The sequence below is a fragment of the Amyelois transitella genome, chromosome 22, assembly GCF_032362555.1.
Source record: "Amyelois transitella isolate CPQ chromosome 22, ilAmyTran1.1, whole genome shotgun sequence".
NCBI classification, from domain to species: domain Eukaryota; kingdom Metazoa; phylum Arthropoda; class Insecta; order Lepidoptera; family Pyralidae; genus Amyelois; species Amyelois transitella.
This window is the reverse complement of record NC_083525.1, coordinates 1,380,730-1,405,109: the sequence shown is the minus strand read 5'-3', so window position 1 is coordinate 1,405,109 and position 24,380 is coordinate 1,380,730. Positions and strand designations below refer to the sequence as shown.

The 24,380-nt window shown below is 35.8% G+C and overlaps 1 protein-coding gene across 1 annotated transcript; it reads left to right on the top strand.

Annotated features, from left to right (window-relative positions):
• The first annotated feature begins 4,572 nt into the window (after positions 1-4,572).
• LOC106133263 (uncharacterized) lies at positions 4,573-23,732 on the top strand. Its single transcript, XM_013332930.2, has 3 exons — positions 4,573-4,728; positions 21,440-21,523; positions 23,435-23,732. The coding sequence occupies exons 2-3, from the start codon at positions 21,457-21,459 to the stop codon at positions 23,596-23,598; spliced, it is 231 nt and encodes a 76-aa protein (XP_013188384.1). The 5' UTR covers positions 4,573-4,728; positions 21,440-21,456; the 3' UTR covers positions 23,599-23,732.
• The last annotated feature ends 648 nt before the right edge of the window (positions 23,733-24,380 follow it).

Here is a 24,380-nt window from a genome sequence, read left to right as displayed (position 1 = left end):
TAAACACATGTCAGTGCCATTGTAACAGATCTTAAATTTAACACAAGGTGGTAATAGAATCGTAAATTACATTACAGGTTTGATACGCGTGGAATAGTTATTTTGGGCATCATTGAAGCCCTCAAGGATGAATACTCGTAATTTACCCCGTGTTTTTTTTCACATTTTCTATTATTTCTTCGCTCCTTATAGTTGCAGCGTGATGTTTTATAGCCTTAAGTCTTCTTCGATAAATGGTCTATTCAACACAAAAATACTTTTTCAATTCGAATCCGTAGTTCCTGAGATTATCGCGTTCAAACAAACAAACAAACTCTTCAGCTTTATAATACTAGTATAGATTCCTTTACAGATACTGAGAATTTTTTATTTACACATAGGTACGTACATTTTTTATACCTTACAGGGCAGACAATTATTATAATTTTCATTTGATTTTGTATTTTGTGTTGGTATAAATATAAAAAAAAAGAATAGGACCACTCCATCTCGTTCCCTTGCATGTTGACAAAGGCGACTAAGGGGTAGGCTTATAAACTTGGGATATTTCTTTTAGGCGATGGGCTAGCAACCTGTCACTATTTGAGTATATATATATTAAGAAAAGATAGTCTGTTTAATATTAAACATAATTAATATAATTATTAATATTAATCTCTTCACACGAACATCCTTATAAGACTACGAAGTATAAAAAATATGTATAAATAGGTAACTTCCTTATTTTCAAGTGGGTTAAAGAAATGTTCCCCTTTACACGACACTTCGATACATCGAAAAATTGTAATGATGTGTAATTTACGTTCCTTTTCAGATAACTGGCGGCTTCCGATAGCTTTGGGCGGTTTCTCGTGTGGTTACAAGATTTCCTGAAGGAAATATTGAATTGGTTTTTGTTTTTTTGTGTTGAATGTTATTTTGTTTGTTGTTTGTAAATACTTTATTGTAGGTACATATCAAATTTTTAGTAGTACATAAAAACACAATAAAATATCGATATACAAGGGCGGACTTATCCCTGTGAGGTATAAGTCCACCATCGTACATCGATATTTTGTTAATACTCAGACGAAGGCAGGGCAGTGGAGGTGACAAAGCGACTTTTTTAACATCATCCTGTTTTGCCTGTGCCGTGTGGTTCCCGGCACTAATACAAAAAAAGAATAGGACCACTCCATCTTTTTCCCATGGATGTCGTAAAAGGCGACTAAAGTAGAGGTTTACAAACTTGGGATTCTTTTTTAGGCGATGGGCCAGCAACCTGTTACTATTTGAATCTTAATTCATTCAATCTCAATCTTAAATCATTAAGCCAAACAGCTGAACGTGCTTTTCAGTCTTTTCAACACTGTTAGCTCTGACTACCCCGCAAGGGATATAGACGTGATTATATGTATGTATGAAATCGGTTCAGTTTTAACGTGAAAGATGAACAAGGAAATACATTTTCACATTTATGATATTACTATGGATTTTCTATTTATACTTATAAAGGATTTATTCTTCTACGGAAACATACTTGTGCATTCAAATAGAAACAACCTTCAGGTATGATGTATGTGGCCGCAGTACGTGACATTGATTTGCCTCTTTTGAACGGTTTTATGCGAGATAGAACCAATATTTTAATAATTAAAAAAAATCGCAGTATGTTTTACAAATGTAAAAAAAATAATCAGAGTGTAAAGCATAGGAATTTAAAAAAAAAATTACTTGTTCGATCGACTTTTAAACTGATTTTCGCACTCAAAATCATAAGAGATTTGGATGTAGGTATTATTATTATGATAGTATTTCTTGTAAAGTAAAATCCTCGTACATTAAAATTAAATTAGTATTTTATAACACAAGAAGGCACCGGTGGTTTAATAAGTAAGGTGCCCACTTAAAATGCTTGATACGCATAAAGGCACAGGTTCGAATTCTACCTCCGCCATGTACCAATGACTATTTTCTAAGTTATGCACCTACATAGATTAAATACTTTCTGTGAGGTAAAACATCGTGTAAAAACCTGTAAATTCAGGTAACTGGTTCTGTAACCATGACCCAAACCGGATTTAGGTTTCCCTGCATAGTTTGCAGAGGTCAGACGGAAGTCGCTTCGTGTAAAAACCTGACTCACCCAATCCATGGTCAAGGGCGTACTCTTAGCTCCTCTTCAAAGTGGTCAGTATGGAGTCAGGTGGATGAAGGTATATTTTTAGCTAAACTAGTCACAAAGGAATGATATTGACACATCATGTTTTAAAAAAAAATAAAATGAATAAAATGTACTGGTTCACTTCAGTAAACGCCATCCAACCATAATACAGATAAATGTAGTCAAGAAGAGGGATTTTTGATGGCGGACCCGGGGAACTATTTATATTGAATTTGTCAGGCCCCGGAATTTATTATTTCACATTTGCCGGCTGATTTCTTACATTCATCTGTGTTTTCGCATAAAAATAGAATAATAGGTGCTTAAATAAATGTTTTACTCCACTAGTACATACATACATACATATTTCTCTTGCGTGGTAGACAGAGCCAAAAGTCTTGAAAAGACTGATAGGCCACGTTCAGCTGTTTGGCTTAATGATGAATTGAGATACATCGCCTCAAAGAGGACTCCCAAAGTTTATTAGCCTATCCCTTAGTCGCCTCTTACGACATCCATGTGAACTTGAAATTGAATAGCCCACACGGCACTGGCTAGTAAACTGTCACTATTTTAATCTTAATTTAAATACGATGATATTTTATTTACATTAAAATGATTAAACTAGCGACATCTATCCTGAGATGGTTAAACTACAAGTCAACATGCGCAAGCGTCGAACTAAATTTGCTTTTGCCAAAAGCGCGGGAGTATTTTAAATTCGTTTGATAAAACTGCAAGTTTTAGCAAAGAATTATGACATCAAACTAGCTTAGCTATTACAAATACGAATTCATAATATATATTCTGCATATCATTAATGTCATAAATGTAAACATAAAATCACGCCTCTTTCCCGGAGAGGTAGGCAGAGAATAGATCTTTCCTCTTGCCACCATCCCTGCATTCTTTCTTTGCTTCGTCCACATTAATTATAACCCTACACCTTTATAGCAAACTAGCTGTGCCCGCGACTTCGTCCTCGTGGAATAGTTATTTTGGGCATCATTGAAGGCCTCAAGGAAGAATAATTTTACCAATTTTTTTTCACATTTTCCATTATTTCTTCGCTCCTAAAAGTTGTAGCGTGATGTTATATAGCCTTAAGCCTTCCTCGATAAATGGTCTATTCAACACAAAAATAATTTTTCAATTAAAACTAGTAGTTCCTAAAATTAGAGCGTTCAAACAAACAAACACTTCAGCTTTATAATATTAGTATAGATAAATCAATGAAATTTCGCAGTGTAGGGAATAATAATTTAACATTAGTAAGTATCTGTCCAGATTTTTTTAGGCCGTGCCGTGTGGTTCCCGGCACCAATACAAAAAAGAATAGGACCACTCCATCTCTTAATGTTAACAAACTTGGGATTCTTTTTTTAGGCGATGGGCTAGCAACCTGTCACTATTGGAATCTCAATTCTATCATGAAGCCAAATAGCTGAATGTGGCCATTCAGTCTTTTCAAGACTGTTGGCTCTGTCTACCCCGCAAGGAATATAGACGTGATTATATGTATGAATGTATTTTTTTAGGCGATGGGCTAGCAACCTGTCTCTATTTGAATTTCAATTCTATGATTATGCCAAAACCCGCATTTCTATCACAGCTAAAAGTAGAATCCGTCTTTTTTAAGATTGATGGCTTTGTCTACCCCGCTAGGGATTTATGTAGGTATATGTATGCGTGACTTTATGTATGTTTATATGTACAATCAAATATTCAGAAGCCATTTCCTGTTAACTGCTCGCTTATCAATAGTTTCAAGGATGAATCTTGCGCATCCTGATGGTACCTAATGTTACTAAACATCATTATGACTTCTACACATGCATACACTAGTTTGAATACTAACTGATTATATTTCGATGTTTTCTCTCTTAAACCTAAATCTTTGACGAATGCACATTGTCTAGATTAAATAACTTTTCCACGCGGACGAAGTCGCGGGCACAGCTAGTAGTACAATATATGGCTTATTGATGGAAGTAAGATTCAGACAGTGACAGGTTGCTTGTCCATCACCTCACAGCCAAGTAACTTAACCACGTTAATGAAAGAAGTCATCTAGTTAAATCAGAAGCATAATTTTTCTATTGATTTGAATAAGGAGTAACCAATATTCTTGCAATTTAAATTTAGAATACTACAGTTAGTCCACTACTTTCTTCGAACATCCTTCAGCCTCCTCTTTCACACTAAAGCGATTTGACATTCGCGTCTCGCTTCCGCAAAATGAGTTCTAGTTATCATGTCCGAAGAAAAAAGGACGTCACTGACCTGAATAAAGTTTGCAAATACGACAAAGTTCTAAGTTGGAACATATGTTTTGCGATCGGTCTTGTCGTCATTAGCAATAAGGTTGAAAGTAAATGTTTGCTTACTAAGCAACCTTGTCAAAGTGAAACGTGTAGCGATGGTTTGTGCCAAAACGCACAGTTCATTCAGTTAACAACAGTTGGCTGTATTGACTACTAGTGTTCGGAATTCGAATATCGATTGCTATTTATTTCTTTTGTTTTATTGACTGCCAGTGTTTTGAGTTTGCATTCATTTCGCTTTTTGGATTTTGCCGATTATATGTGAGTTTTATTTGTTTTTTTTTTCTGTTCTTTTTTTATTTTTTTCTTTAAGTATGATGGATACATCAGTTTTTTTTTGTTAACAGACTTCTTATTATTGCAATATTCAGGAACTTAGAATAAAAGTAATCTAAGTTAATCATATAAAAAGCATTTAAATAAACTTGAAATTACCATGTAAATATAGAGAAAGGCCATTTTGGCAGAACTATTTTTAAAATTCTCCCCCACTGTTCGCTTGTGAAATTTCTGCGCGATACTGACACATTTACCAGACTTATAAACATAACATAACATAAAATCACGCCTCTTTCCCGGAGAGGTAGGCAGAGACTACCTCTTTCCACTTGCCACGATCTCTACATACCTACTTCCTTCGCTTATCAATCTTATACTAACAGCAAATTGCAATTAAGTCTTTTTCCCTTTTGCTTTAAGTCCCGGTATCATCCTCACCACTCTAGAGAGGAACTCCGGGATGCATTCAGTATTATTTTTATTTCTATAAATTTGGCTACAGGATTTGATGTTGCGACTCTTATTCTCTTATTATCCCTTACGGTGTATATAGAGCTTTTTCTTGACTTTTGTCATATGAAAAGAGAAGCAACTAGATTGCACGATGCCGAAATACTATTATTTTTTAACCGTAGACAAACATGGAACACGCTCATTAATGTAAAGAGAAGCAACTTGATTGCACGATGCCGGAATACCTACTATTATTTTTTAACCTTGGACCGCCATGGAACACGCTTCTTATGTTTCATACTCTCTCTATGAGCAGTTGGATAGTGATTTGAAGTACCTATGATGTTATACCTAAAAATTAAAATAGACTAATTAACCAATTAAAATAACTTGCAACTGACCTTGCGAAGAAAAGAATTGCGTTCCCCAAATTGAAAAGATAATCTACTTTGAACTTGAGCACGTGATATTCTCTTAGTAAAGTTTTTTCCTCCCGGCTTTAGTCCCGGTTGCATCCTCACCTCTCTGGAGATGATCCCGGGGATGCCCATGACCATGTTTGACCATGGATCCTGGATTGGGTGAGTCAGGTTTTTACACGAAGCGACTTCCATCTGGACTCCGCAACCTTAGCAGGTAAACCTAACCCGTATTTGATCCATGGTTACACATCCAATTGCCTGAATGTGCAAGTTTCCTCACACAACCGGGACTAAAGCTTTTTTCTAAAAAAGGAGGAGAAGAAAATAAGGATATAGTTACAACTAATACATAAAATTAAAATTTGACACGCTTTCTAAAGATACAAGTTTCACATGTAGAATGGCAGCTCACTCTAATCTCCCATTATTTGTTCAATAATTCGTGTATAGGTTCAACAATTAATAACTTTTAATCGATGGCATCATCAGAATTTGTCGCAATTATTTTAATGTCTTCTTCATTTTATTGATTTATTTATTCATTCATTCATATAATCACGTCTATATCCCTTGCGGGGCAGTCATAGCCAACAGCCTTGAAAAGACTGACAGGCCACGTTCAGCAGTTTGGCTAAAACATAGAATTGAGCTTCAAATAGTGACAGGTTGCTAGCCCGTCGCCTAAAAGAAAAAGTTTATGAGTTTATCCCTTAGTCGCCCTTTTACGACATCCATGGGAAAGAGATGGAGTGTTCCTATTCTTCTTTTATTGGTGCCGGGAACCACACGGCAAATAACCCATAATGCGTAATATTGATTTTATTTTGGCAAACATTATTGATATGAATCATTTGATGCAAGTTCATTGTTTCTTTGTCTTATAGTCATTTGAGATCAATAATTCGTGTTTAAGTGTTTAACTGAATGGTAATTAGTCATCACCTAATTACTGACCAGTTGTTAGTAACAATTTGTCAACATTAAGTCCCATTAAATTTTAGGAGAAAGACAAAATATTCATTGATTATAGTATAGAAATGACTTAGTATTAGGCTATATTCCAAATCATTATGAAATATCTGTATAGGTAACAGCGTTATCTAATCCAGGTTCAGTGTTTCTATTCCAGTCTTACGGCTCTGATACATATAGTCACCAATATATCCCTTGTGCCTTGTGGTTCCCGGCACCAATAAAAAAAAGAATAGGACCACTCCATTTCGTTCCCATGGATGTCGCAAAAGGCGACTTAGGGATAGGCTTATAAACTTGCGATTCTTCTTTTAGGCGTTGGGCTAGCAACCTGTCACTATTTGAATCTCAATTCCATCATAAAGCCAAACAGTTGAATGTGGCCTATCAGGCTTTTCAAGACTATTGGCTCTGTCTGCCCCGCAAGGGATATACATACATACATATAATCACGTCTATATCCCTTATAATGGACTTGAGATTCTAATAGTGACAGGTTGCCAGCCCATCTCCTACAATAGGAACGCCAAGTATCCAATCACTTAGTAGCCTTTTACGACATCCATGAGAAATATATGGAGTGGTTCTATTCCAAAGAGCCGTTAACCACACGGCACACATGATGATGATGATTACCAAGAAAGGCCGCCGACAATGATTGGAAATAAATGAACTTAGAAAATGACTTTACTGATGAATCATGGTCAATCTGAAGGTCAGAACTTTCTCTTATTGACGTCAATAAATAAAATCGATTTTATCAGTGTGTTTGATAAAATGGCGTTGACAGTTTGTAATGGAAATCGTACCGGGACTTACCGGAGTAACTAGTACCTCAAGCCGGAATTGCACATCATAGATTTTTTTTTATATATACGGGACAAATTACACATATTGAGTTAGTCTCGAAGTAAGTTCGAGACTTGTGTTACGAGATACTTACTCAACGATACTATATTTTATAATAAATACTTATATAGATAAACATTCAACACCCAGGCCAATTAGAAAAAGTTCTTTTCTCATCATGCCCTGGCCGGGATTCGAACCCGGGATCTCCGGTTTTACAGACAAGCGTGGGTACTACCGCTGTGCCACAGAGGCCATCAAAAATTGATTAGAAATTAAGAAAATACTTAATTTATTGGAGCTTAAAATACAAATATACTAAAGATCAGAGACTTAACATAGTATTTTTTTATTAATTTAAGTTTATTGTGCCGTGTGGTTCCCGGCACCAATAAAAAAAATAGGACCTCTCCTTCTCTTGCCCATGGATGTCGTAATAGGCGGCTTTACACAAAGACTCGACAGATTATACATTATTGGAATTGTTATCGGTTACATGAATGATTTCTTTGTCTAAAATCTAAAACTGATTAACAAATAAAACGTGTCTAAGTGTAATCCACAAGGGTTTGAAAATCTCGTTCTAAAAACTAAACAAAGTATGGAATTCATTTCAAATGAATCACATTCAGGTAGAAAGTTGCTCACCTGAGTGCGTCAGACGACAATTAACTACTTTAAAACTGTTTTTTTCTATAATTAGGATGGACTTGCTATTGACAAAGACGAGTCATTGACAATTAAGCAACAATATAATTGAAATTCCTATAATAATAACATACGTAGTTAAGTCTCTAATCATTGTAAATTCTTCATTGAATTCTGAGCTGTTGATTTTGAAAAGCTTCCTCTAAATACAGTATTTAAGAGTTAAATCCTGTATTGAGTAAGTGAAATGATTTGTAAAAGTTTCTGCTGTTGGCCCGCCTTTTGTCAATTTTTTAAGTTCCATTTGTTTGAATTAATATAGTTGCGGATATTTATACATACATGCATAAAATCACGCCTCTTTCCCGGAGGGGTAGGCAGAGACTACCTCTTTCCACTTGCCACGATCTCTGCATACTTCTTCTACTACTTTGGATATTTATATGTTTTTAAAATTTACCTGCTGTCCATTATTCCTTTTTTTTACATTATTTTTTTTAATATTTAATACAATAAAACATAATTATTTCATTTCATTATTAGAAGGCTCCTTATCAGAAAGTAGCTATCATTTCCCAAGGTTGGGTAACTACGGTAGCAGTGGAAAGTAAGACGTAGTATAAAAACCACAAAGTCTTGACCTATTTGGGACTTTCTGATAGTGAAACCTTTGATAAGTATTGGCTTTTCAAGGTTTTGAAGAAGGTTAGAAAATATATGGACCAAGAACGATATAAATCTAGTTTTGGTTAAAATAGAGTTTATATATGACACTGAATTTCTGAACCCATTTAGTCTGCTCACGACGGGGTAGACAGTTAAATGGAATTCTAGTAGTTTAGAATAAATGGGATGTCAAATTAGGATGATGAAATAATCAGGGGCCAAGGGAATGATTCTTAAACTATAAATGTTACCACTCCAATCGAAAAGACGACTAAAACATCAAAAGCAAGAACACCCACTTATGAAGCATAGAAACTAAACAAGAATCAAAAGAGATTTGACCGAACATATATTAATTATAGTAATAAAGATGGCATGTGAGCTAATGGACTTAAATTAAGGTTTCAAAAGGCTGAATTTGGGGTGAGACATGTTGAAAAGCAGACCTTGGCATAAATGGTGGGTGTAATCGAGAACCCTAAAATAGAGATTATTTTATCAAATATTTTCTAGGAAAATCTTTCTGTAAGAGAAAGTTTACAGCAGTACAACAAGGTAACCGAATTACTTACTATGCCAGCAACTCTGCTGGCCGGCCATTATGATTTTGAGTCAAATGTTATTAAAGGTCCGGCTAATCGATAGGTAATTGTTAATGGTAATTGTTTTTGTCATTACTCAAACGACACAAGGTCGTTTGGCTAGCCCACTGATAACAGTGTTTAATGATACGCTTTGCCCTTATCGGGTGGTCGGTACAAATTGATAGCGTTCAAAATTGATAGGTTTATTTTGATCGTTAACTGTATTAATGCGTTCATTGCTTTCCTTGTAGACTATTACTTGTTTTAGAATTTGATAGTTTTCACTTTGTTCTTCTTATATTTGCAAATGCAAGTCACAAATTTGTTACTGAATTAATAAAATGATTTTATATTAATTTCTTGATTTGGTTAATGGTTGGTTTTATACATATACACGGTAGATACTTGTAGTTTATTGTTAAGTTCTAATCTAATACATTTTTAAATGTATTTATTATGTTAATTTTCTTAACTTTTGTCATTATCGCATTGCTGATTACCTTGTTTGTCATCGCATTTCTTCGTCAGTCTTCGTCCATATCGACGATTTAAGATTACACTGTTTCTATTGTTTTTTTCTTTTGGTCTACATCAGCGCTTACCAAGTGAAGTAGCTTGATATCCTCAGGCTGCTACTTGCTGGATCTCGTGTCTATAACTGAACCCAAGACCTCTTGAAATTTGTGTAAATAGTCCTAATAAAGGATGATGTAGTTATTCTATGGATATGTTCTTTTCATCATCGTCAGCATCATTGTTTGTTTGTAAATACTTTATTATATATAGCTGTGCTCGCGACTTCATCCGCGTGGAATAGTTCTTTTGGGCATCATTGAAGCCCTCAAGGAGGAATAATTTTTCCCGTATTTACATTGTCCATTATTTCTTTGCTCCTTATAGTTGCAGCGTGATGTTATATAGCCTAAAGCCTAAGGCCTTCCTCGATAAATGGTCTATTCAACGCAAAAATAATTATTTGATTCGAACCAGAAGTTCCTGAGATTAGCGCGTTCAAACAAACTCTTCAGCTTTATAATATTAGTATAGATAGTGTCTTCACCCACTCGTCATTCGACTTTAACAGAAATGCTCAAACTGTATTTTTTTTATAAAATTGACATTGATTAATATTATACATGAATCTATATATAAGTGGAGTCAAATGATTAAACTTGTCATACGAATCCGTTAATGTATTCGGCACCGAATGTATGTCATTAGAAATGTCCCCAATTTTTTTTTGCAACTTACCGTTAACAAACAGTAAATTTGTGTAGGTGTTATTGTGCGTGGTCATTAGTTTAAAAATCATCGGTTAGGATACTCTACAAAGATTGCGGAGGTCACCTGACTCGCCCAATATCATCATCATCATGGTCAAGACGTACATATCTTGATCAAATTAAGGACGTCCTGGTAAAGGGTCAGGTCAAAAGTACCCGAAACCGCCGAGCTTGCATGAAGAGAGTTATGAATGTGGATGAAGCAAAGGAAGTATGCAGGGATGGTGGCAAGTGGAAAGAGGTAGTCTCAGCCTACCCCTCAGGGAAAGAGGCGTGATTTGTTGCGTCAAAGGCGCTATCCCGGCTCCTTTACAGTGTGGTGAGGATGCTATTAGAACTAACGCTAGATAGATGATCAGTTAGAGACTCATACATATATCACGTCTAAATCCTTCGCGGAGTAGACAGAGCCAATAGTCCAGAGAGGGGAGGGTGTAACCTGTATGGGAATTTTCGCCGAAAATTTTTCTAAACGACTATTTTATCTATACAGTTCTGAACGAAGAAAAAAACATAGTTTGCCCCAGTTCTCTTCCCAGATTGTAAAAGCCAATCAACATACATTATGGTCAAGTCTATATCCCTTGCGGGGTAGACAGAGCCAACAGTCTTGAAAAGACTGAATGGCCACGTTCAGCTATTTGGCTTAATGATAGAATTGAGATTCAAATAGTGACAGGTTGCTAGCCCATCGCCTAAAAAAGAATCACAAGTTTGTGAGCCTATACATTAGTCGCCTTTTACGACATCCATGGGAAAGAGATGGAGTGGTCCTATTCTTTTTTGTATTGGTGCCGGGAACCACACGGCACTCTAACCCAATCCAGGATCCACGGTCAAAGGCATACCCCGGGCTCCTCTCCAGAGTGGTGAGGATGCAACCGGGACTAAAGCCAGGAGAGAACTAGAGAATTTTTTTAAAACGACAACGCAATAAAGAATAAAAACTATGCAAGTCGGCGAGATGAAAAGACCCAATTGCAACGATTCATAATAAATTAGTAAACCGATGCCAATGACCCACATAGCGTGACTCACATTAAAACAAAGAGGTTCTAAGAATTGAAACAAATTTTAAGAAGCAATATGTATGATTTTACCGTAAACCGTTTTCACTTTTGAGCAGTCAATTGTTTGGCTACGTTATCCGACTTTGATTTGAAGTTAACTATCATTTTACATACATATACATATAGTCACGTCTATATCCCTTGCGGGGTTGACAGAGCTAACAGTATTGAAAAGACTGAAAGGCCATTTTAAATTTTTAAAAACATTTATAGGGCTTAATGAAGGTATGGAGATATAAATAGTGACAAATTGCTTGCCTAGTTTATAAGCTTATCCCTTAGTCGCCATGTACTATTCTTCTTGTAGGCAATGAGCTAGCAACCTGTCACTATTTGAATTTCAATAACTTATCATTATGCCATACAGCTGATCCTTTTAGTCATTTTCAAGACTGTTGGCTCCATCTACACCGCAAGGGATAAAGACGTGACTAGATATATATGTAGGTACACGCGAGTAAGTCGAAAGCTGAAGCTAATGCTGCGCGTGTGTAATTATAAACCACTAATTAGTTTTCCTTGTAGAAATAGTTGGACTATATACATTACATATACATATGTACTTAGAACCGGTCATGCCAATTTTTTTTTAAAGCATACCTTAAATCAAGGTAAACCACAAGTCATTGACCCCATGGAGGTTCATTATCGCTTTGTGTGTTTGTCTTGTGACGCATACCTACGTAACATTTTCATATTTCGTGCAATATTTTTACCTATAAATAGATATTTGTATAATTGAAAGTTTAGTATTTCATTTGCGAATCATTCAAGTCTAAAGTTAAGTTTTATTCGACAGATTCATTGATCTTGTCATAGTTACGCTGATTTATTTATAGCACACTTATTTTGGCATCGTTAGTTTATAAAACGGGGTGGTCTAAAATTCATACAATAATATCGGGTAATTAAATTTTATTTATGTCATTTACTTACAAAAAATTATTATAATTTAAGAAGCTTTCGATGTGATCGTTCTGTGGTTTGTAGTATAAATACACATAATCACGTAGTTATCCCTTACGGTGTAGACAGAGCCAACAATAATGAAAAGACTGGAAGCCCACTGTCAGCTGCATAACTTAATAATGACATTAATATAAATAGATAGCCTTTTATTGCACATAAAATTATAATTATATTACCTTAACATAAGCTTTGAATACTAAGTTTATGTTAAGGCAATGAACAAAAGGCGGCCTTATCGAATTATGCATTTTTTCTTGGCAACTAGAAAAAAATATTATAGATATTTTAATAGTGAAGATAGGTTGCCAGCTTATTAGAAGAATCCCAAGTTTATAAGACCTATTTATAGTATAAACGATTGAAAATTATCATTTCAATTGACACTCATAATAATAATTTGTATTTGCGTACATTCATATGTTTGTAACGAATAAACTCAAAACTTAAAATTCTGTATACTTATTTTCTAGAATTTCCCACAGGAGCAAAGCTCCGCGCAAGAGTTAGTAATTACGTACAAAATATATTGCTTACCTGAATAATTTCATTTCAAGAAAATGTTACGCCGCCTTCTTTGATGTATTTTTTTTTTAAATAATAAGTTTAAAAATCAGCTGTTTAATTTTCAATAGCTGCTCGTAATCCAAGTAACCAGCACTCGGCTCGAACGAGACTCATTCAGTCGCACTAATTCAATCCGGCTACAAAATATCGCGAAGATTAGTCGCGAAGTGAAAAATCCAACGTGGGTTTGAAAACTGTGAAAGCGCGACGCGAATATCTTGTTTGTGGTTCCGTAGCATAAATAAATATAAAGGCGACTAAGGGGAATATATACTTGGGATTCCTCTTTTAGGCGATGGGCTAGCAACCTGTCACTATTTGAATCTCAATTCTATCATTAAGCCAAACAGCTGAACGTGGCCTGTCAGTCTTTCAAGACCGGCTGGCTCTGTCTACCCCGCAAGAGTTATAGATGTGATTATATGAATGAATGAATAAAGGCGACTAAGAAAAGGTTTATTTACTTGGAATTTCTCTTTTAGGCGATGGGCTAGCAACCTGTCACTATTTGAATCACAATTCTATCATTAAGCCAAACAGCTGAACTTGGCCTTTCATTCCCTTGAAGACTGTTGATTCTATCTACCCTGCAAGTCAGAAAGTCGTGTTATTTATGTTTATGAGGAAAAACCACTCATATAGAACGATTTAGTTAAGTAATTTTAACGTATATTTGTACCGAACATCTAAATAAAGGCCAGTGCACACCAAAAGCAGGTCAAAAAATGATGATAACTCGGTTCTCGACATGTCATGAAGAACCCCAAAACACGTTCGACGGAACGGCAGCAGTTAGAAACTGTGAAAAATCTTTATTAAATCCCGCTCGGCTAAATAAGTTCATTTGGGAGTGAGCGTTTTTTTTTTTCTTTTTTTTTTTTGCCGCTTATTTTGTAAATTAGAAAACATTTTTGGGCGATTTGTATGGCTCAATGTGTAATTAGTGATTGTCTTTTTGGGCTCTATCGGCGAATTAATTTTTTTTTTTTTTACTTTTAACTAATGAAGGGACGGATTCGGGATAAATACGGTTTTCATCCACCTTTTTTAAAAGCGGCTCAATGTGTAATTTTTTATTTCTTAACTTGTCTTTTTACTCGATCGTAACAGGTGGAGTATAATGAGTTTTGAGTTGCAATTTTTATTTGTGTATTAAATAAAGCCTGTCAGTGTTTCCAGACTGCTGGCTCTGTCTACCCCACAAGGGTTATAGACATGATTATGTATATGAATGAAGCTATATAAATTTTTATAACGAAAAATATTAAATGCATTAAAGAGTGTTTCGGAGACCCGAGTCTATTTCCTGTTCACAGACAAACATACTGATATCATGACAACATTGTTATTATTAGTTTTACCATGGTACAAATAAGTAATATTTATTATCTTACATTTAATATATCATTTTGAGAATGAGCAAAATTCAAACGAAAACCTACAACTTGTAAAAAAGAAAAAAAAAGATGATTAAAAACTTAATAAAATTAAATTTACAAATTGTACAGTGCCTGCATAGCATCAATTTGCGTAAGTGTGCCCAGAAGAAGTCGTAAAAGGCGACTAAGGGATAGGCTTACAAACTTGAGATTCTTATTTAGGCGATGGGGTAGAAGGTTACTACCCCATCGCCTAAATAAGAATCTATTTGAATCTCAATTATATCATTAAGCCAAATAGTTGAACGTGGCCATTCAGTCTTTTCAAGACTTGGCTCTGTATAGCCCACCAGGGATATGGACGTGACCATATGTATGTATATTACGAGTATTATTACCATGGAATCATAACTTTGTGTAATCAAGATACAATATGGGTCAGGTTACCCTGCTAAGGTCGCGGAGGTCAGACGGGAGTCGCTTCGTGTAAAAACCTGACCTACCCAATCCAGGTCATAGGCGCACCCCGGGCTCCCCTTCAATGTGATGAGGATGCAATTGAGAAGTAACGCTAGATCAGTTAGAGACTACATACATACATATTTTATTTTAAATCCTTCGCGGGGTAGACAGAGCCAACAGTCTTGAAAAGAAAGGCCACGTTCAGCTGCATGGCTTAATGATGCAATTGAAAATCAAATGATGACAGGTCGCTAGCATATCGCCTGCAAGAAGAATTCCAAGAGTATTAATTAGAGAGTATTTAAATATATATTTTTTATCCTACTGCGCATAAAAGGTAATAATACATACATACATATGATCACGTCTATATCCCTAGCGGGGTAGACAGAGCCACCAGTCTTGAAAAGACTGATAGGCCACGCTCAGCTGTTTGGCTTAGTGATAGAATTGAGATTCAAATAGTGACAGGTTGCTAGCCCATCGCCTAAAAGAGGAATCTCAAGTTTATAAGCCTATCCCTTAGTCGCCTTTTACGACATCCGTGGGAAAGAGATGGAGTGGTCATATACTTTTTTGTAATGGTGCCGGCAACCACACGGCACTAATTTAATAATACAATTAACATTAATCCAGATTAAAAAGTACCATCAAACGCATAACAAAGGGTACAAGAATATTAAATTACACAATATTTCATACCGATACTAATTTTGCTATCTTAACCCTTCGTAAGCCGCGAACGACAGAAAATATTAAGAAAAAAAAATATATAGCCAAAGAAAAAACGTCCCAAGGCTTAATTGACATTCTTTATGAGCGTCAGTCTTGACTCGGGGATATTTTTTAATTAGATATATTTTATGGGTTTTTTTTCGAAAGGGGAACGCGAATAAAGGGTTAACATTTGTTTGAGCCAATGAGTGGGAGTTGGGTCAATATTAGCCTTCCTTGGTAATCAGGCGGGGAAAAAAATGGTCGATTAGACCCCCTAGCGACGTTAATTTAGGATCATTGGGGGGGTTAAGGGCGACATTGGACCTCCTTAAGAATTCTTATAAAATTGGATATATTAAGGAGCATTTCAAGTTTAATTGGATTTAGGGTTGGAGTAATATATTGTATTTAAAAATATACAGTTGTAATATTACTAGATTTTCGTCCGCAACTTCACTCCCGTGGGAATTTCTAGAAATCACAGTAGGTACATAGTCATATTTCTGCGCCAAGTTTCATTTAAAACGGTACATCCGTTTTTGATTTTATTAATTACAAACAAAAATTCAAATACACAATCTATTTCAATCATATCTATATCCCTTGCGGGGTAGACAGAGCCATAAGTCTTAAATAGTCTGAATGGTCACGTTCAGCTGTGTGGCTTAATGATAGTATTGAGATTCAAATAGTGACAGGTTGCTGGCTCGCCTAAAGAGGAATCCCACATTTGTAATCCTATCCCTTAATCGCCTAAAACGACATCCATGGGAAAGAGATGGGAGTGGTCGTATTCTTTTTTGTATTGGTGCCGGTAACCACACGGCACTAAATAGTGAATAGTATACCAAACATCCATCCATCCTAACAAACTTTAGTATATATAGATATAAATCTACTGCATTCAAAGCTGAGTTGCATACATCGTGACATACAAACATTCATACAACATAGCTTGATAAGCAAAATGGCTGTCACCGATGAAAAGTAAATACATAAATACACGGGATACGGTACAATTCATAAGTTAGCATAGTATGGATAAGACGAATTATTTATTTATGTACAATTTTTGCCGGAACCTCGGTAGTCGAAGGGTTAACGGAGCCGAATGAAATGCGTGATTGAAATTTCAAAGTTCAAATCCTAACTCGATTATGTACCTACTTATCAATGAATTTCTTTTTCAAATAAGTACTTATTCCAACTGGCTTTAGTCCCGGTTGCATCCCCACCACTCTGGGAGAGGAGCCCGGTCTTTGACCATGGACCCTGGATTGGGTGAGTCAGGTTTTTACACTAAGCGACTCCCGTCTGACCTCCGCAACCTTTGCAATGGAACTTAACCCGTATTGGATCGATCATGGTTACACATCCAGTTGCCTGAATGTGCAGGTTCCTCACGATGTTTTCCCTCACCGTAAGGGCATCGGATAGTATTCTAACTAATGTACATAACTTCGAAAATAGTCATCTGTACATGGCCGTGGTGGGATTTGAACCTGTGCCTTTTTGCGCATCACGCATTTTAACCGGGCACCTTACCGATTCGACCACAGACGCTGATAAATAAGCACATTACATACATACTTACATATGGTCACGTCTATACCCCTTTAGGGCTAGACAGAGCCGAACAGTCCTGAAAAGACTGAATGGCCACGTTCAGCTATTTGGCTTAATGATAGAATTGAGATTCAAATAGTGATAGGTTGCTAGCCCATCGCCTAAAAATTAATCCCAAGTTTGTAAGCTTAGTCGCCTTTTACGACATCCATGGGAAAGAGATGGAGTGGTCCTATTCTTTTTTGTATTGGTGCCGGGAACCACACGGCACATCAGTTTGAAAAAAATACAAGCCATGGGTTGTATGAAGTCGTGGGCAAAAGCCATTTGAATAATATCGATATGATAAGATAAATTAGTTAATTATTATTTCTTATTTACTAACAGTTACGATTTCTACATAAGTTTAATAATCCGTACAGATAAATTGAAAGTAATTGATAATTTACTTACTGATAAGAAATTGATAAATCACAACATCAGCATGTACTGTACAACAACACTTCAACTTTTATTATTTATCATAATTACTAGCTGTGCCCGCGACTTCGTCCGCGTGGAATAGTTATTTTGGGCATCATATTTATTTTTGCAAACATCCTCCTCGGCTTTATCAATTATAGCTGCTATTTGTTATGCGACTTGATGACGACTTGGCCCACGCGTATTAGAAAGAACGCTGGTTCGCCGCATTAAATTTTTCGCTGCAAATTGCTTATAACGACTATATCTCAAAACCTATTCGTCTGATTTATATACTGTAAATGGCAATTTTGGTCTACATGAAAAGCCTAAAGTAATAAACATATTTATTTGGATAAGGATTAATACTGAATTAAAGAAAATTGGTTTCAAAATAACTTATGTTTATAATGAAAAAATAATCTTAAAAAATGAACATAAAAGTGGTTATTGTAAGTAAACCTTAAGAGATAGATATATGCTCTCGCGGACTTTTTTGTGGCAAAAAATGAGTACTTCACATCTTTAGTACATTGTTTTACTAGGTATATCTTTGTTGGTTTGCGCAGCGTTCGCGTTGAAAGCTCGCAGTTGGCCGACTCATTCAACTTTCACCTGCATTGTTGACGTTTCCCGTAGGAAATCCGGGATAAAATGTAGCCTATAGCCTTCCTCGATAAATAGACTATCTAACAGTGAAAGAATCATCCAAATCGGTTCAGTAGTTTCTGAGATTAGCGCGTTTAAACAAACAAACAAACAAAACAAACTCTTCAGCTTTATAATATTAGTATAGATACATACATACATACATACATATAATCACGTCTATATGCCTTGCGGGGTGGACAGAGTCAACTGTCTCGGAAATACCAATAGGCTACGTTCAGCTGTTGGGCTTAATGACAAAATTGAGATTCAATCGCAGATTGCCCATCGCCTAAAAGAATAATTACAAGTTTATAAGCCTATCCCTTAGTCGCTTTTTACGACATCCATGGGAACGAGATGGAGTGGTCCTATTCTTTTTTTTTATTGGTGCCGGGAACCACACGGCGACCGACGACAAGGATACCGACGCTCCTTTTTACAAAACCGTATCCACATTAATATAGTCGTTAATAGCAAAAGCCAAACTACGACGAACTTTCCCGCTGTTCCCAGCTTCGATACAGTTGCTGCACCTTACACAAACAGACAAACATACAAAAATACAACACTGATTAATATAATAATGTATTTTAATAATAAACTTGCGATTCTATTTTTAATGCGACTGGATAGCCGTCTGGTAGCTAATAGCTAATACAGATGTTATTACGTTTTATTCCTAACCGGGTAGACAGAGTCAACAGCGTCTAACGATGATCGAACGAACGCGATTTAACGATGGCATACACTTAATGGATGCTGATGTCGTAATGTAAAAATCTTATAGATTAAGGTGCAGGTACCTTAGTCAACCCTTACATCAAACCTTACCTATTCTCTGTATTGAGTGAGTCAGGTTTTTACAGGAAGCGACTCCCGTCTGTTGTATTGGATCGATCATGGTAACACATCGAGTTGCTTGAATGTGCAAGTTTCCTCACGATATTTTCCCTCACCGTAAGAACATCGGTTAGTATTTAAACTAATGTACGTAACTTTCGAAAATAGTCATCGGCACATAACCGAGGTGGGATTCGAACCTTTGTCTTTCCTCGCATCACGCATTTTAACCACTTTACCGGGCATTTTACCGATTCGACCAGCGACGCAATATTACCTTTTCATCTACTAATAATCCAAAATCATAAACAAAAAGCCAATCCCTATGTCTACTGAGGCATATTTAATCGCCAAAGAGAAATCAAAAGGCTGAAGAAAATCCCTTTCCTAAAGAATTAAATTGTAGTCGATCGCTAACATTCAGTCACTTTCAGCCTGATATCAAAAGACGCCAAACATAATCAATTTTACAAATATCCCTTTGTATACCAGCCTTTTTCTTTTCCAACAAAATCTGTGCAGACATTATCGTTCAAACATTGAAATGTTATAACTCGAAAATCTACACAAGCAACATTCAACTTTGACACTCGCAATTCAAGATTCAAAATAACCGAAGCGAATTTGGTTGTGTAAGCTTTTAAGAGTTTTAAAAGGAAAAATATGATAACATTGTGTGAAAGTATCGAACTTAACTTTATTAGTTGTCAATTTCAAATGATTTTAAACCTTCTCTCAAACATGATAGAGTTGATTTTTTAATGTTTACTCGTCTCTTACGTCCTCTCGTTTCGGATTCACGTCATCAATACTGTATCGCCGTAATTATCGTTATAACTTGGTATTAAGACAATCGGTGAAGGAAAAAATTGCTATTAGGGTGTAACCACCCTTGTACGTGGTTATAATATACTTCTACGTCGTTAGAATTTTTTAAGGTTATGAAAATTGTTGAATTATATGAAATTTTGTTAATACATACATACATACAATCACGTCTTTATCCCTTGCGGGGTAGACAGAGCCAACAGTCTTGAAGAGACCGATAGGCCGCGTCCAGCTGTTTGGCTTTATGCTAGAATTGAGATTCAAATAGTGGTAGTTTGCTAGCCTGTCGCCTAAAATAAGAATCCCAAGTTTATAAGCATATCCCTTAATCGCCTTTTACGACATCCATGGGAAAAAGATGGAATGGTCCTATTATTTTTTCTTATGGTGCCGGGGACCACATAGCTTGTTAATGATGTGACAATTATGATAAAATCTAGTAATATGAAAATAAACCTATCATCTATTAAGGTTTTCTCAATCCATTATGAGTTAGAGTGAGTGATAGTGAGTTATGAGTGAGAGAGATAAAGTTATGAGAATCTGTACCTATTAAAATAGTTTTGGATTTTGGATCACTTACTTATGCTTAATGATAGAATTGAGATTCAAATAGTGACAGGTTGTTAGCTAGCAAAACTTAGCCAAACAGCTGAACGTGGCCAATCAGTCTTTTCAAGACTGCTGGCTCTATATATCCCGCAAGGGATATAGATGTAACTATGTGTTTAATGTATGCAAAGACACAAATCGTTTATCTTCATAATATTAATTATAGATAGATTGTGTATGTTTATCATTGTGTAAAGTCCCTTATTGTGTAATCAGAGTTGGATATCTTCCAATGCTTCGGTATGAGATAAAGTTGATTCCCTCATTATTAATGGCCACGTCTTAGGGTTGGTTTTCTTATAAATAATATTGAAGGGTGCCATTTCTCACGAATAAGGCCCACCAGCTGGTTGACCGAGCGGTGCTCGGTGGACGTTAGAAAGACCATAAAAATAGATAAAGACAAAAAATTAAATCGAACCTTACCTAACTTCGACTTGAAAACTGACTGACTGCTTTGATATTTTACTGTTCCAAACTTGGATTAGGTAGGTACCTACTCAGTAATTATTCACGTCACGAATTTTCCTAGACATGGGACCTAGCTAAAAAAACCTATACCTTAGTCGCCTTTTACGACATCCATGGGAAAGAGATTGAGTTGAGTTTTTTCTATTAGTGCCGAGAACCACACGGAGATCTTTTACTGTTATTATGTTTCCGAGTATATAACCAATCTTATTTTCCTTGTTGCAGATCATTACAGATCAAAAATGCCTCCGACCAGAGACACAGCATGCAGCAAGAATCAGTACAGTCGGTCTTTTAGCAACGGCACCAGTAAGTGTACTTACTTTACGTCGGTCTCACTGAAGGCCTCTGTGGCGCAGCGGTAGTGCGCTTGTCTTTGACACCTGAGGTCCCGGGTTCGAATCCCGGCCAGAGTGTGATGAGGAATGTACTTTTTCTAATTCCCATGGGTCTTGACTGTTTAATGTGTTTAACTATATATGTATTTGTTGTAAAATATAGTATCGTTGAGTAAGTATCTCGTAACACAAGTTTCGAACTGTTTTCTTCTTTGACGGCCTCTGTGGCGCAACGGTAGTGCGCTTGTCTGACACCGGAGGTCCCGGATTCAAATCAAGAGATGAGAATCGAACTTAATCTAATTCGCATGGGTCTTGAACGGTTTATCTATAAATGTTTTTAATATAAAATATTGTATCGTTTAGTTCAAGTTACCTACTAGCTTATCGCCTACAAGAGGAATCCCAAGTTTATTATAAGCCTATCCCCTTAGTCGCCTTTTACGACATCCATGGGAAAGATATGGATCGTATCACAAGGTTTTAAACTGTTTTCTTCTTTGACGGCCTCTGTGGCGCAGCGGGAAAGTGCGGCTTGTCTGTGACACATAGGTCCCGGATTCAAATCAAGAGATGAGAATCGAACTTAATCTAATTCGCATGGGTCTTGAACGGTTTATCTATAAATGTTTTTAATATAAAATATTGTATCGTTTAGTTCAAGTTACCTACTAGCTTATCGCCTACAAGAGGAATCCCAAGTTTATTATAAGCCTATCCCCTTAGTCGCCATTTACGACATCCATGGGAAAGATATGGAGTGGTTTCTATTCTAAAGTTCCGGAAACCACACGGCAAAGAGTGAAAACATCGTGAGGTAATTTGCACATTCAGGCAATTGAGAGCATGAAGTGTTCTTAATATTATTGATGACCATTGCAAATAACTTTTGTGTTTCTTTAAAATATACAAAACACGTATAAATCCATTTTTATTGATTGAAAAAAACACGTACCTATAAACGTAGGTTTTGTTTAAAATGTTAAAAAGAAAATATCACGTAATAAAGTTGGTATTAGTACCTACATAAATTGGATGTCATATCACGTATCAAAGTTATTATTCAATTTTGCTATGTAATTTTTTTTTGCTTATGATGACTTCGAGTATGGCAGAGCTGACTGTAAAAGTGGGGCAGGGCCGGCTTAGTAGAACTTTCAAGGACCAAATTTATGTATTTATGCGTATTTTTGTGTATTTGTATGTATTGTATATAGGTATATATATTCTATATGCATTTTATTATGTTTAAACATTTATTTATCTTGCTCTGCGCCAACGCCAATCTCCTGTTTGATTTCCTTCCACCCAAAGGTTGACTGGAAGAGATTGCATTAGCGATAAATCCGCCTTTGTACCATCTCTGTCTGTTTTGTGCTGTTTTGTATGTTTTACTCTTATAGTGCAATAAAGAGTTTTATCTATCTATCTATCCATCTTATCAAATTTTGAATGTCTTAAATAAGGGAGATGTTAGGGGTACCCTTAATCGTCTAATGTAAGAGTAATGAGTGTGAATGAAGCGGGAGAGGTCTGTAAGGATTGTAGCAAGTGGATATCCAAGCATACATACTGACCAATATATGGAATTCTGTTATTTTGAATTTTAATTTCCCTGTGGTTCGCGGCACCAATATAAATAAGAATAGGATCAATCCATCTCTTTCTAATGGACTAATGGATAGGCTTGTAAACTTGGGATTCATCTTTTAGGCGATGGGCTAGCATCCTGTCACTATTTGAATCTCAATTCTATCATTTAGCCTAACAGCTGAACGTGGCCTATCAGTCTTTCAAGACTGCTGGCTCTGCTACCCCACAAGGGATATAGTCGTGACTATATGAATGAATGAATTTTAATAACTTCTCTTTTCACTTCCAGGTGGCATGAGTATGTCGGCGAAGGTGTACCACCCGGCCACAAACCTGATGCCGCTGACCCCTCCCCACTCGCCATCAGGAGTGACTTCCAGCTTCACAACTTCCCGACCAAACTCCACTAACACGTGGGGTCGTCAGAACAGCTACAATGGAAAATATGCGTGATGTTTTGTGAACGATGAAATTTGTAGGTTATTTTTTTTTTTATTTTAAGTAACATTTTTAAATTTCGAACGCAACGAACGTGGTGTTTTCTAATTTTTTTTTTAGCGTGAATGAAAGATAGGTTTTCTGAAAAAAGTTTCGTTTTTTTTTTCGGCCATTTTCAAGTTTTTGACAGATGCGTCTGTGGCGCTCAAACAATGGTTAGGAAATTAGTATCGTTAGTTTTTTAATTCACAAAACTTTGATATTATGTGTAGGTTGAGATTAGTTAATTTGTAAGATCCTAATTTTATTCAATTTCCCTTATTTTTCTCTGAATGACATTGATTTATCATATCAATAGACTAGTGTGACAAAAAGTAAATTCATAAATTTAATTTTTTTCAGTAAATCGAAGTTATCTCCTGTTTAATATTGTAAATATCTAAGTAGATAAAGTTTTCTTGGGTCCTATATTTGTAAGGAAATAATCAGTCTAACTTTTTGAGAAAATTTGGAAAGAAGTAACTTGTCCATATACATTTATTGAAACAAAATAATAATAATTCCAAGCAATATCGTGAGTGAAAATAAAACGCATTTATAATAATTTTTTAAGAAAGTATGGTCCACTATGACTCCTAAATTTGTGAATACATGTGGACATGCAAGCCTTTCCCAAAATAGGTAATTAATTCAAATTTAAGTAATCAATGCATTTATATGGTAAAGTCTATATAGATAATGACCACTGTTTAATATTAAGACATTATTAAAAGTGATAAGGCAGGAACAAACTGTAA